Source organism: Vigna radiata, unplaced genomic scaffold, assembly GCF_000741045.1.
Source record: "Vigna radiata var. radiata cultivar VC1973A unplaced genomic scaffold, Vradiata_ver6 scaffold_158, whole genome shotgun sequence".
Taxonomy (NCBI): Eukaryota; Viridiplantae; Streptophyta; class Magnoliopsida; order Fabales; family Fabaceae; genus Vigna; species Vigna radiata.
The window spans coordinates 176,861-191,847 of NW_014542914.1; the positions used below are offsets into that span (position 1 = coordinate 176,861).

At 32.9% G+C, this 14,987-nt stretch overlaps 2 protein-coding genes across 13 annotated transcripts; both read left to right on the plus strand.

The window, feature by feature from the left end:
• Positions 1 to 2,131: 2,131 nt before the first annotated feature.
• On the plus strand, positions 2,132 to 6,399 carry LOC106752498 (transcription initiation factor TFIID subunit 15b). 8 transcript variants are annotated; one of them, XR_002666647.1, is made up of 9 exons: positions 2,132 to 2,579; positions 2,666 to 2,807; positions 2,942 to 3,701; positions 3,964 to 4,114; positions 4,248 to 4,329; positions 4,561 to 4,765; positions 4,884 to 4,940; positions 5,309 to 5,352; positions 5,786 to 6,234. XR_002666647.1 is itself a non-coding variant. In XM_022777124.1 (6 exons), exons 1-6 carry the CDS (start codon positions 2,252 to 2,254, stop codon positions 4,670 to 4,672), a joined length of 1,575 nt encoding a protein of 524 aa, XP_022632845.1. In that variant the 5' UTR covers positions 2,132 to 2,251; the 3' UTR covers positions 4,673 to 5,237. The 8 variants fall into 8 exon arrangements, 1 of the variants encoding a protein (XP_022632845.1); XR_002666648.1 differs by lacking the exons at positions 5,309 to 5,352; positions 5,786 to 6,234 and adding an exon at positions 6,268 to 6,399; XR_002666646.1 differs by lacking the exon at positions 5,309 to 5,352.
• Positions 6,400 to 7,572: 1,173 nt separating this feature from the next.
• LOC106752480 lies at positions 7,573 to 10,106 on the plus strand. 5 transcript variants are annotated; one of them, XM_022777142.1, is made up of 6 exons: positions 7,589 to 7,968; positions 8,207 to 8,350; positions 8,689 to 8,833; positions 9,310 to 9,508; positions 9,767 to 9,805; positions 9,882 to 10,106. In XM_022777142.1, exons 1-5 carry the CDS (start codon positions 7,690 to 7,692, stop codon positions 9,768 to 9,770), a joined length of 771 nt encoding a protein of 256 aa, XP_022632863.1. In that variant the 5' UTR covers positions 7,589 to 7,689; the 3' UTR covers positions 9,771 to 9,805; positions 9,882 to 10,106. The 5 variants fall into 5 exon arrangements, with proteins under 5 accessions (XP_014489652.1, XP_022632863.1, XP_014489653.1 ...); XM_014634166.2 differs by lacking the exons at positions 9,767 to 9,805; positions 9,882 to 10,106 and having other exon boundaries at positions 7,573 to 7,699; positions 7,761 to 7,968; positions 9,310 to 9,760; XM_014634167.2 differs by having other exon boundaries at positions 9,767 to 10,106.
• The last annotated feature ends 4,881 nt before the right edge of the window (positions 10,107 to 14,987 follow it).

A 14,987-nucleotide genomic window follows, 5' to 3' on the forward strand; every position in this document is an offset into this window, starting at 1 on the left:
GTATAGAATCTCACCGCTCGGTTTAGGACGAGAGTGAGTCCGTATAGAATCTCACCGCTCGGTTTCGGACGAGAGTGAGTCTGTATAGAATCTCATCGCTCGATTTAGGACGAGCGTGGGTCCGTACAGAACCTCACTGCTCGGTTTATGATCAGGGGTTGCGTTCCCTGTGTTTTTGTGGACGAGAGTGCATGCTCCTGTCATCTAAAATGAAGAAATCCAACAATTCGAATTTGATAAGTGAGAAACCGATTAACCTGTGAGGTCAAATGACCGAATGGTTGAACAAAGCCGCTACTGATTTTGACATTATTTCCTTGACTTTTTTGCTTGATTTGGACCAGGAGTTTTTCAAATAACATCCTTGTTTTGTGAGGTGGTATGAACGGTAAGTTCCTTATTGACCAAATAATCTGGCATTGCTTTAGCGTCTTGTGACCAAGAAAAGTGTGCGGAAACCGAGGACATTCCTTTTGATTCCATGTGCTCTGTGACCTGAATCTACCATTATCCAAGAGGATATGGTGAGCATTGATGTGGTGCGCCAGTAGACTCTCTTCCCTTAATAAAGCTTTTGCTTTGTGATGTAATCATTTATGATATTAAATTGTTCAATCAAAGAATAAGATAAATTTATGATGATTTTATAGAAGATAATTATCAAGTATGTTTGATATGTCATACGTTAAACCAAAATGGCTTTGGAAAACATGATACAGCACGATAAGATTAGAAAATTCTTAAATGATGATGGAATCATGCAATGCTATTATATGTAGCATAAAGATTTTGAAAAGGAAACTCCTTTTTATTAGTTAACGTGTGTAAGTACATATTATAATATATATACATATTTCGGTTATAATAATATAATGTAATATGATGAATANATATTATGGTTATAATNATAATGGCTCCGAAAGTTATATATAATACNATATATATGTTTATGATATCCATATAAAATATTCGTTGTAATATCTATTATCAATTAGATATTTTATGAAATATTTATATTTTTCTTTTTTTTTTAATACTTATCTTGTTGATGAAACTTCTTGTAGGGATGATGATCTTTGTGTAGTTTCTGCTGTTGAAATTTCCTAGTGTTGATCCGAAGTAGCAATGTCGAGACCGAACGCTAGTCTTGGTTCCTCATGACTTTCAATGGGATGCCCCTCGGCCCCACGGTGGGTGTCAAAATGTTTCGGTAGATATTTTTGGGGACCGAGACACTAACCTGGATGACGCGGCTTTATCACTTTCTGGTGTTGGGATGGACTGGATTCTAGCTCTTCCTAAGTCTTGACCGCTCGCTTTCCTTCAGCCTTGACCGTTGGATGGACTTCGATCTTTGACCAGAGGGGGAGGTACCTGCAATGGCACTCTGACGCTCAAGTTAGGAGCAAAGTAAGTAGAGTGTGAGTGGAATGTGATTGAAAGATGTTTAGAAGGTAATTGGAAGTACCTGCCTTGTGGCCCTAACTCTCTATTTATAATTTGTCTCATGGACCTTAAACTGATATAAGCCCAATAAAATATAAACAGAGTAAAATATAAACATAATATAATATAAAGAGACTTACCTAAAAATCTGGTTAGTTGCTAAATATCTTTAAATAAATATTCTTAATTATCCCTTGATTATTTTATCTTTCGCTAATGAATATCTTTAATAAGATATTATTGATTATCCTTTAATTATTTTATATCTTTAATAAGATATATCCTAACCGCTCGATCCGAGATATCATACTGCACAATTGTTTTTATTTTAAAGGCAGCTGATATTGGAATTTTGTGATATTGATATTTCAAATAAAAATTCGTTATAGATCTAGAATAAATTCTCATATTAACGAATATAATTAGTATTTTAAGTTCCAAAAAAATATTATGTAATTTCCTAACGTATTCTTTATCTTTCTAATTATTTTATTTTTACTATACAAACTTTATTTAACGATTTTCATAATCTTAAAAATACAAAGGATAATTTAAAAAAAAAAATGTATGCTGTTTATTAGTTTTGAAAAAGAATAAATAATTTAAAATACTTTATTTCCCTAAATGGTGTTGTAAATAATTGTTGAGACCGCGTGGGCCGATGCCTTGTGAAATAGGTTTTAGGCTTTGAGTATGTGGCCCATTTTATTTCACAGTGCTTTCTTTACATCAGTTCACAAACCCGTTGCTAAAAATCTCACTGATTTTTCGTCTTTCGCGGTCCCAACGAACCCTAGATCGGATCATGTCTGGAGCATACGGTCAAGACGGCGGCGGCGGCTCTGCGCCACCGTCATATGGAGCCAGCGGTGGATACGGTTCCGGTGGTGGTAGTTATGGAGGCGGAACCTATGGAGGGGGCGGTGCCGGTGGAGGATACGGTGGTAACGATGGCGGTGGAGGTTACGGAGGGAAAAACAGCGGAAACGGCGGCGGATACGGTGGTAACGATGGCGGGGGTTATGGAGGAAGGAGCGGCTACGGTGGAAACGATGGCGGAGGCTATGGAGGAAGAGGCGGTGGTCAAGGTGGCCGGGGAGGTGGAGGATTCGGTGGTGGATATGGTGGTCGAGGTTTACTTTTTGCTGCTTTTTCTATCGTTTTAACTTTGAATTTATTTTTGCCCTATCGTGTTCATATTTGATGTGAAATTCTGCAGGTGGAGGTGGAGGTGGAGGTGGAGGTGGCGGTGGCGGTGGCGGATATCAAGGTGGTGATCGCGGTGGTCGTGGCGGAGGTCGCGGCGGAGGCGGCCGTGGCGGCAGCGGCAGAGATGGAGACTGGCGTTGCCCTAACCAAAGGTATTTGTTTTCTTACTGTTTAAATTTTGCTCTTGAAACCGTTTCTCTTTTTAAATTGGATATAAAACTGTGAGAATTGACTGCTTTTGATTTCTTTGTTTGTTCATTTGATTCGGAATTGCTATTATGTGTAGTTGTGGGAATTTGAACTTTGCGAGAAGGGTTGAATGTAACAAATGCGGTGCTCCTTGTCCTAATCCGAATAGTTCCAATGAACGTGGTGGAAGTGGTGGGGGTGGGGGTGGCTTTAGTAGAGGCGGAGGTGGCGGTGGGGGGTATGGTAACACGCGAGGGGGAAGATCTGGGAACTATGATGGAGGGAGAGGTAATGACTATAACAGTGGAGGGGGTCGATCTGGTAACTATGATGGTGGAAGGGGTAATGATTATAATAGTGGAAGGGGTGGTAGTAATGATGGTAGAGGTGGTTCATATAGAGGTAATCAAGGTAGAGAAGATGGTAGCTACGGTCAAGTTCCCGCTCCTAATGCCCAATCTTATGGTAGTGCTGGTGGAAGCTTCCCACCCTCTTACAGTTCTTATGGTGGGAATGCAAGTTATGGAACTGATGCAGTTCCTCCACCTTCAAGCTATACTGGCGGACCTAATTCCTATCCTCCATCGTATGGGGGTAATGTCGGAGGTTATGGGGGAGATAATCAAGGGAATGGACGGAGTGGTGGTAGATCTGGGCCTCCTTCTGGGTTTGACAATAGTTATGGTGCTGGTAATCGAGGTGGATTTGGTGGGTCTCCTGCCGAGCCCCCAGCTGCAGTGAAGCAGTGTGATGAGAATTGTGATGACACTTGCGACAACTCTAGAATATACATCTCAAACCTTCCACCAGATGTGTCAATTGAAGAATTGAGGGAACTTTTTGGAGGCATTGGACAAGTAATATTATGATCTTTTTTACATTAGAGATTTTCACAAGCTTTAGCTTTAACGAGTCATTGTGAATTTTGTTTGATGAATCTTATATATAATTAAATCTAATGCCACTTTCAGCATAAGCATGTTGTTGAGTTATATTAGCAATAGTGTTTTATACAAGAAATATTTCCTATCTTATGGGGAAATAAGATTATTTTTCCGGACTATTCCTTGAAAGAGGCTTATTGTGTCAGTAATTTTGTTGCATGTTTTAACTTTATAGGTTGGAAGGATAAAGCAGAAGAGAGGCTACAAAGATCAGTGGCCTTGGAACATTAAGATTTACACAGATGAGAATGGAAATAACAAGGGAGATGCTTGTCTTGCTTATGAAGACCCTTCTGCAGCACATTCGGCTGGCGGTTTTTACAATAGTACTTAATTGAACAATTTCTTCTTTTTTATCATTCCGTCTAGCTTATATATATGGAGAGAGAGAGAGAGACACACACACACACATGGTGCTTAACATGTAAACATACACTAATAATGAATATTTCATTTCAGATTATGATTTGAGGGGTTACAAAATCAGTGTTGCAATGGCAGAAAAATCTGCTCCAAGAGCTGCACCTGCTTATAACCAAGGGTATGCATTACATACTGAATTATTTTGGACATCTATAAGAGTATTTGTCAATTATTTGCTATGTAAATTGTTTGGTTGATAAATTATTTTGGGAACTGTTCTGTAAATTTATCAATTATGTGCTATATATATTTTATTACACAACTGATCGATGTGTTTGAATGTTTCTTTTTTCAAAAATTTATTTCTCTTCTGAAACTGAATATTCTTTAATTAATTGTTGTTCTATAGGGGCAATAGGGGTGGCTATGGTGGAGATAGACGCCGAGACAACTATAGAGATGGAGGTGGCTCTGGGCCTGATAGGCGTGATCATTATGGAAATCGTTCTCGTCCGTACTAGGAGCTTGGACATTGAACGTTTTATGTACTATGAATTGTGGGCTGAGGGTTTAATTATTTCAGTTGGCTGGTTTCTTGAACTGGAAGCAAAGAGGTAGGTTGTTCACTTACTTTGAGCAATACCTCTTCCGCTCCTTTTTTGTTTCAATTGTCTAGATGGTGGGTTTTGAATTTAGCCAGGGATTAATTTAATCATGTGAATGTTTTTATAGAGGCAAGTGGATAGTCTCCCAATTGCTTGCTGCTAAGGTAGGTGTTGAATATTTCAGGTGAGTGCAGCTTTCACGTAAATGTGCCTAATACTTGCTTGGAAATTCCTTGTGTCATAATGTGGATAAATGCTTGCAGTTCTGGCTCATCCCATGTGGCATCTGTGGTACAAGCGGGTGTTGGCATTAATTAATAGAATGTTTTTATGTTAGTCATTGTTCCATAAATCAATAAATCTTAATTACAATGTTTCAAGTTTCAAGTAAAATTGGTTGTTTGTAAGGAATGGAGTAAATCGGGCTGCCATTTTACTTTAAATTGAAGCCTTTTGTAATCAAATATATCATGAGTTATTCTATCGTAGTCTGTTTGATCTCGAGGCTGTCTGAAGTCTTGTATTTTTCTTTGTTTACATGCAACTTTTCAGGAGTTTTTATTTAACTGTTTAAATTGACATCCAAGCAACTCAAGGTAAAGCCAAGCCTTTGAGCTGATATTTAACATCTGAAAAGAATTCAATTTACTCTAAATTGTTTTCATTTGAAGTGTTGAAAAACCACACTTTTGTTGAAAATTTTCTGTGTAGAGTTGCAAAGCTGTTGCATTTTCTATGGATACAGCCAATCAAGTTTTCAATCTAGGTTTTTTAAATATTTTTTGGAGATTAACTAGATGAAATAGTTCCATATATTCTTATATGATTAAGTAGAACATGAACTTGTATTAATAGCATATAAATGTGAAATTTGACTCTTGCTTATACTTTGTCTGATGTAAATAATGCAGAAGTCATTCTTGTTTAGTCTTGAATCTTGTTTAGCTATCTTATGGTTTGCATTCTTATTTTATATTTTTTGCTTTTGCACTGGATTTGGTCCATTTGTAACTGTAATTTACCGAATAGCCAATAGGGAAGTCAAGTATCTTTTGGACTTCATAATACGGCATGTGTTGCTTTTGGCAAGCTAACTATTGGAGTCCGCACTTCACAGTTGCATTCCTCTGCCACTTATTCTCTGCAGTCCAAGTTTGTTTCTACTTTCTGATAAAATTAGTACACAGTTGCACTGCGAGTTTGATTTAATGTTCACACATCTATATCCGGTGGCTTTTGCGTATTTGGTACTTGCGAGCAGAACTTTCTTCCATGGGGCTATTGTGGGTGACAAGTGTCGTTGCTTCCAAACCATGCTTGTTCATTTAGTTCCTTACCAATGGATGCTATAAAATTCAAATGTACTTTGACCCGTAGTGTAGATTGTGATAGCCTGTTTGATTTGTTGGTTGGGAATTTTTACTTTTTTAAACCATGTCATTCTTCTAGTTATTAAAATACCCCTTCCTTTCTGACTATTATTCCGGATTTTGGGTTCTCTGTTTTTGAAGGGATCATCGGCGTTGTAATAATTTTCATATAATTTGGTCGATATAACGGTCTATCAAATCCTGGAATCGGACAGCATGTTTTTATTGTAACTAAATATAGTCATTTGCGTACTGCATTTGCGGGAGTTTCAATCGTATTCTAAATGAATCATTCGTATTACAGCATTTGGTGTAGTTTTATGAATATGTTAAGGCCGCTTCCCTAGTAAGACTTTCGAGCTGTTTTTCAGATAATGGTGCTTAAGTTTAATGTTTTTAATAATATGGGGGGCATAGAAATAATTAAAAGAAATTGTGCTATTTACTGAGAAGATAATAATTCACCAGAAATTGTGAAGTGTTAGCATGGTTTACCGAACAAAGCAGTGTTAGAATGTCTAGTAAAGGAACTCAATTTTGTTTAGAAACGTCATAAGTTGAATTAGCAAAAACCAGTCCGAAACTGTCGTGTCGATATTCCACGCAGAAGTTCCATAATCAACTTTATTTTGTTGTACCAAACAGATCTGAGTTGGTTTGTGTTGAAAAACTAACCTCTGCGTACGGGACCAACGTAACTTATTTTAAATTCTAAAGGAAACTAGTGGAAGGGTTACAAAAGGAATTATTTAGAATAAATACGCAGGAAGGGATTCGCAATCTTAATGTTACCCCAACCCAGGGCATACTATTAGTATTACGATTTTACAAATAGGCTCAATCAATTCCTAGATAGGTTTCAATAAATTTACACAATTCTTTAAAATTTAAATGGGAATCAAATGTTTGGTTTGAAATATTATCATTTGATACTAATAAAATTGTAATATACTGTTATTTTAAATATGTTCAGAAATATTATTTTTAAAAGTTTTAACAAATATGAATATTTCACATTCTTAACCTTTAAACAAATAAATGATCAAATTCATCTTATATGTATTGAATGATTTATCATATTCTCCTCCATTCCCCCTCGCGATGTATATGCTATAAACCTATTAAACGTATGGATTTAGTCTAAATTAGTGAAAAATGTACATTAAAAATTAAAGTATTAAATTGGAAGACGAGACCAACTTATCTAGGTCAAGTCACTGACTTCAATAGAGCTAGCTACATAAATACAATAACAAATGTTCTCCACAATAAATTGTATGAATTTCAGTCTTTATTGAATAAATTCTACTCTGAATTTTATTTTTGAATAATTTTTAATGGTAAAAAGGTGTTTACACTCCAATTTGTCTTTATATATATATATATATATATATATATATATATATATATATATATATATATATATATAATCAAACCTATACCGTTTTAAAATTTCAAAGTTGAATCTAGTTCGAATGACGTTGCCCTGACCGCCAAATATCCCTACCTCCCGCGCAATGTCACATTCTGACGAGCAGCTCTCCTTTCTTCGCTCTCTAATCCATGGCAGAAGGTTCTCTCTCTCTCTCTCTGTATCTTTCCAGTCATCTAACATTTCATTTCATTTTTGGCAGTTTCTGCGACGCGACCATCAGATATCTCGAATCGCTTTTAGTCTCCAAGGACGTGAAATCGTTCATCGAAGTTCGCTCCAGCTTGACGGACTTCCTCAGATCTGAATCTCTCTCCGTTATTCGCTGCATTGCCTCTAAAACCGTCCACGAGAAGCTTCTCGTTCTCGAATTCTTCGTCCGCGCTTTCGCTCTCGTTGGAGATCAACAGGTTCTCTTATCGCTTCTCAGTTTCATAATGTTCTATTTAAAAAAGAAAACGCAGTCTCGTTCCATTCTCGTGAATTTTATCTTCTGTAGTTTTCTATTAAATCTCAAAAACATCAAACAACAACAATTAATACTTTCGAAAGACGTGCCGATTTACTTAGTTGCCATGAAACTCCTCGCGCTAACTTTTTTTTGTTTTTATTCTCTCTCACGTGCGTTTTCGATTTCATTTATCCAAGAGTTGTTTGGCATTGAGATACGAGGCTTTAGTAATGCGGGAACTTAAGTCCGCTAGTTGTCGGTGGCTACAAGTTTTGCCTGAGGAATGGTTAAGATTTGTTGAGGACGCGGTGCGCAACGGTTTCCACGCCGTTGCAGAGAAGGTACGAGTGATACCTATTAGTTATATTTTAAGTGTATATTAGAATCTTCGACATGAGACATAGCTAATACTGTCTTAAAAACAAAAAATAGTAGAGTTTTGATTGCATGATGCAAAATTGTACTTATACACATTTGTAGTGTTGAACCATGGCTAAGGGTTTGTTGTCTAGGTAATTAGGATTTCATGAAGATGCTTTAACAGATTGAGATTCTATTTGGATAATTTTTTCTTTAATCAATTATAAGTTTGTAGAAGTACATGTGGCGAAGTTTTTCTGAACATAGCGTTCAGAGAATTTAGTTTTGTCGGTGTGCTTAATGTCTGCTTGGCGATTAGGCATGTGAAAATGCTTTGTCGTGCCTTGAGAATAACGATGATCATCAGCCTGGAGGAGACATGGTTTCTAAAAACTTGAAGAGTATTATCAGTGAGATTACAAGGCTCAGGAATTGTGCAATGACTTCGGTTTCTTCACGATCTGGTATCTCCTCACTCATCCATTAATTGATTTCATTGAGCATTCTTATGATTATTAATGTTCTTTTAAACATATTCCATCCCTTATTTCCAGCTTTTCCTCTTTGGCACAGTTTTTCATTATTTGAACTAAAGATTTTGGTTGCAATAAGAAGCCAAAATTCTTTTTTTCTTAGAGTTATAAAGGAAGGGCTTTACCTGTTTTGTCATTTAACCGGCTCAATTTGTATTCTATTCATAACTACAAATTGGTGTTCTTTTATTCCTATTCTTATTTATTTGATCTTGTGAAGACCGAAGAGAAGAGCCTTATAATGAATGTCATGCACTTCTTTATATAGGTATATAGGATACTGTATATATGTTATTCCCATGGACATTGATTTGATATGTAAAGTGGATTTTCATATGCTTTCCCGAATGGATTTGTGCTATATGGGTAGTCATTTATTCACTGATAGTGCTGCTTCGTGATATCAGTTCAGGTTCAGACAGCAGAGTACCTAAAAAGGAAAACAACAGAGCAGCAGAAGTCGGACTTACTCAAGAAACAAAAACGATGTCTAGCAAGCACTTCTTTCAGAAATGGAATTAAGAGACAGAATATACGGAAGTTACATGAACACCAAAGTCTCCTACTGATCAGCAAGGACTTAGATGGACGGCATCCAAATTTGAGGTCAAATGATCAATTTGACTGACTTCTTTTCAGTGAACTTATTCAACGCCTAAGCACATAAAGTATTTTCAATTTCATTCCTTCCATCTGATTGTTAAATCTTGGTTAGTTTCTGGTGATTTTAGTTTTTACGGGTTGAAAAAGCAAGTTGTTTAATCATATAACAAGGTGGTACTACTATATGAATATATTATCATTTATTTTAATTGGATATCTAAGTTTCTTTAATCAAAAAAACATTTTTTTTTTTGTTATCAGTTGAAGCCGATATTGCAGATTTCGAACTCCCCTTCAAAGGTTTGTGATCGATATTGTAATTTGTTTCGTACTCTCCCCACTCTGACAAGTATAGTAACGTCTGTTTGTCTGGTAGTATCTTCGTGGACTCTCCATGCTGCAATTAGCATGTATCCATCTTTCAAAGCTGCAACAATGTTCGATGGATGACCATACTACAAATTATGACGTTAAACCAGGCGTAGAAATAATCGAGCAATGGGGGGAAAGGGTTCGGCATAGGCTAATTTTTATACTATAGGAGCCTAGCTTGGATTATAAACCAAAGGTTTTAAGACTTGATTTATACATTATCAATGTTAAAAAAAACATTTAAAAGTCTATTTCATAGAAAACTATTAAATAAATCTTGAAAATAATTCTAAATATATAAAATTTATCTTACATGTAGGTCTTTTTTCAAATAAAATTACTTTTACAAATATCACATTAAACATTATTAGCGTGTAAATGTGAGTATAAAATCCTGAATAAAAACATATATTTTGATTGATATTTAAGTGATAAAGGTTTCTATATTTAGTGTTTCAGTTGAATGTAGAGTTAAGTTCTCTTGTCTAATTCTGTTTATGGCTATGTTTTGGTATGATGTTTCAGTTCCATATATTTATATATATGCATGTAGACGTTTCGGATTCGTTTATATCGATTAGAAATTAAATAAATATTTTTATCAATAATTTTGGAATATTAAAATTGTCATATATCATTCAACATAATAAAATATTATTAGACTTAATATCGCGTTATCATTTAATGCTGTGGATAAGTAAAAGGATGTATGAGAACCAGTGAGTGATGGATGAAAAGGTAATAAAGCCAAAATTATAAAAGGTTTATGTACTGCATAAAAAAGATCAATATATTTATTAAAAAAAACTTATTTTCATATAATGGAAAATTGGTAATTATCATATCACTTTTTGATTATTTATGTTAAAATATTTATGTAAATAGTTAATAGTCCGCCTAATTGAATAACATAAAGTTCAAATAAAAATAAACTTATGATATCAAGATCAATTGAAAATAAGTATTTCTAAAACTGCTTGTATAAAAGGTAAATAAAAGGATCCTTGTGTCTGTGTCAGCTCTGATCAGGATTCAATTTAGTTTCTTCAGTATTTGTCTAATTATTTTTTTATTGAGATATTTCAGCGTAAAGTAACATTTCAATTATAATTTCATTTTAGGCTAGAGATATAACTATAGATTTTAATTAACAAATCCAAGTCTCAAATCATTTACACCAATAGATTTTAGTATGATAAATGTTAGATGTCAAGTAGTAAAGAATGATTGAACGTCATTTTATAATGGATTGTAACGTAATATTTCTAATATAAATATATAAGTACTGAAAGAGTTTATACAGAAGTATTCATAAAATTATTCATATAAAATAAATTAATAATCTATACTTTACCATCTTATATAATATCATGCACTAATAATATCTAATTGTTTAATTAGCTTGATTTACTACCAGATGCAAAAAAAAATTAAAATTAAAATTATATGTTTGTCTGATTCAGAAAATTGTAAACGTATGTGGGTGAAATAAATTTGTAGCCGACATTATTCCATACCATTTTTCACGTGCCTTGCATGTCTAATTAACAAAGAATTGACTGGAATTTTCAAACTTTAAATACTCTGCGCCCTGTCCACGGACTAGGAGTTCCACATATGTTTAGGTTAAGTTTGAACTGGTTTTAATTTCTTATGAAATTCAAACATAACAATTCAATTTTCAAGATGTATTACATAATAGATAAATTGAATTAAGTTTCTGGTTTATCATCAAAGTTTAATCCTCAATTTAGATTTAATTAAATTGAGTCGTGTTCCATTTAAACATTTAAAATAATTTTCACCCTCATATTTATAAAATTTACGAAAATTTCCACCATGATTTTCAACAGATTGTCATGCTAAAATTTTATAATTTTATAATTTATTTTGTTGGAAGTCTTACACTGACTAGAGATAAGGTCAAATTATAATATATAAATGAAATATAAACTTCATCTTACAAATCGGTTTTGTGAGGTTGAGTTAGACTTAAAAGTTCACTTCCTAATAATATGGTATCAGAGTCACGGTTAGAGTTTATCCTAACGAGTTCTAAGTGGATATTTCTCTTTCCATCTGATGTCGAACCGCTGTTAGACTACCTAATCTCTATTATCACGCACGAAATGTTTATATGTACAAATTTCATTTTACAAATCGATTTTGTAGGATTGAGTTAGGCTTAAAAATCAATTTTTTAATATTTTTTTAGCATTATTTATAATTTTTCTTATGATCTAATGTATTCAAAATAGGGTGTCTAAGTTGATAATTATTGGAATTGAGGTTGCCCTGCAGGTAACAGATCATGATCATGTGCTTCGTAATTATTAATATTATTGCGCAGAGTTTGGTCATATGAGACAAACAAGTTGAAATTTTACGATCCCAACTCCATCAACTCCTGCAGGTGAATTCAATTTCAAACCATTTGTCACTTATAAATTTCCTCTCTTGCTTCGTTAGTCAAACCCTAGGATGAAAAGAATGTCTTCATATTTAAAATCAAGATTACTTAATAAGCCCTAAATTTAAAACTCTAAAACATTTTTTCTTGATATTATTTTTAATTGCATTATCATTTTCTTTTTCACTTTCTTAAGAAATATATGCTTATATATTATATATTTATTATTTCTAAGAAACTTTTGCTTTACTTTTTTTTCTTTTATTCTCACATTCTGTGGAACCTGAAAGTTTAGATTTGGACAAAACTCACCAATAGTGCACATAAGGTTGGAAAATATCATCATTTTCAAGAAAATATGGTAAGATTATGCTTACGGAAGGATTTTATTGTCTTCGGAATCAAACACAAATCTTGACTTTACCCGACCAAAACGCTTACTAGCTGGTGGAGGGATTTAATATCATCAAATTTGGAATATAAAAAAAGAGATCGTTTATATTAAAAATAAGATTATTGGTTATTAATTTTTAATGAAAATTAAAATTATTCTTTTTTAAAATTTTTTTTGTCTAATTTAGTCTTTTAATTTTAAAAATGTGTAAATTTAGTCTTTTTAATTACAATTTTTTTATATTTATTTAATGTTCTAAATGTGTTTCATTATAGTATTTAAATTATATACAACATAATTTTTTCTTCAATATTAATTAAAAAACGTGTTTAAAACATTAAATAAGGTTAACAAAATTTAATTAAAATAAATAAATCAAAGTCATGTTAAAACTAAAAAAATAAATTGGTACAAAGTTTCAAAAAATAAATAATTCCAATTTTTACTAAAAATTTAGAAAAAAAACATATTTAACTCTTAAAAAAAGAAAAATAGAAGCACATCTATTTCTATGAATTTCTGTCTGTTAATTAATCTTTTAAATTGATGCGTAGGAGTCAATTTTGGGTGACAAGTAATTCAGCTAGCACCACTTAAAACATTAAGAATAACTTAGTGTGTATTTGATATTGGGAAAACGATAGACGTTGAGATTTAACGAAAAAATAATAATTTTTAAAATATAGTTTTATTATACTGTTTTCTTATATATTTTTACTCAATTTTTTATTTCTCTTATTTTATTTATTTCCTTTCATTAAATACCTTAACTTTTTAATCTATTTTTACTCATACATTTTATTTTCAATCAGCCTTTTCCTTTCTTTACCAAATTCATCACTAGAGATTTTATTATGCGTAGATTTGATATTCCCCTGGTTTCGCTTAAAATTAATTTAGAAGGATACGTGTTTCAAATTAGATGTAATGTATTTTAGAACGAGCAAGGGTTATATTTCATATCATTGTTTAGCCTGATATCTTATATTTTAAAAAATATTTATATATAGCAAACTTTATCGATTTAAAAAAATGTTATTTAAACATTATTTATTTTCAATGTGTATTTTCATGGTATATATATTAAGAGAAAAAAGTTTATTGACTTGTTGTTATTCAAAGAGTTAAGAATAAAAGAATACCGGTGTAAAAGTATCTATTACAGACTTTACAAGAAAAACAAATTATTTAGCACCTTGTTTACAATATAAGTATGTTTTTTTAAAATTAAATTATTTTTATGTAAAACTTAATTGTATCTAATATTGTTTATATACAAAACATCAGCAGCAGCTAAATTCTTTCTTAACATTTTCTTATATTCATAAACTTAACACTTTGACCATTAAAACTATATTAATAGTCTAAGTTTTTTAATAATTTATTTGTTGTATTATTAAGTTTCATACTACGAATTAATTTTGATATACAATCGACTTTTTGTAAGGAACACATATCATCTTTATAAAGAAGTTTCAGTTCATTATGTTAATTCTAACTTACTTTTTTTATACTCTTGAAATATAATTATAAATTTTCTAACAATCTACGAATTTAACTTTTAGTGCTTGTGTGAATCGGGAAACTTTAAATGCAAATTTTATATGATGAAGCACATGCAGAACATCACATCCGCAAACGTTGTTGATTCATGAGATTTAATAATGTGAACAATTTATAATTAACATCTTAATTATTTATCACTATAAATTGACTCAAATTGTTCATTACTCTAGGTTAAGCTCCTCTGGACCGATCACTCTTAGCTGACTACTCTAGGTCCACCACCCTTGGTCCTTCATCCTTTGGCTGACTTCTTCAACATATCGTGGTCGGACCCTTGGCTTATAAGCCTGACCGAAGAACAACCTTACCAACCAGTTATAGAAAGTCATTAACAAGAATTGAGATCATAAATCATCCTATTAATTGCTGATTGATTAAGTTATGATTAGGTCGGTCAAACAATAAAAAATCATAATAACTAGGTTTAAACCCTTTAATCGTCCCTATTTTTGGGGTGTTTTCCCAATTTCATCCATTTCTTATTAAAACTCCCAATTGAGTCCTCATAAAAACTAATTTCATTCAATTTAACCCTTTCCGTTAAATTTAGTTAACGGTGTTAAATTTTTGCTGACTCAGAACGATGATGTGTAATTTTTTTAAATGTGGCATCAGAAAAGTTGAATACATGGAATGGTCTCTCAACCATGTGAGCTCCCTCTTCTTTCCCTTTCCTTTGAACTTCCAGATTAAAATCATGCCCATTTCCAACTCGAATCCAAAGGCAGATAGGACCTTAA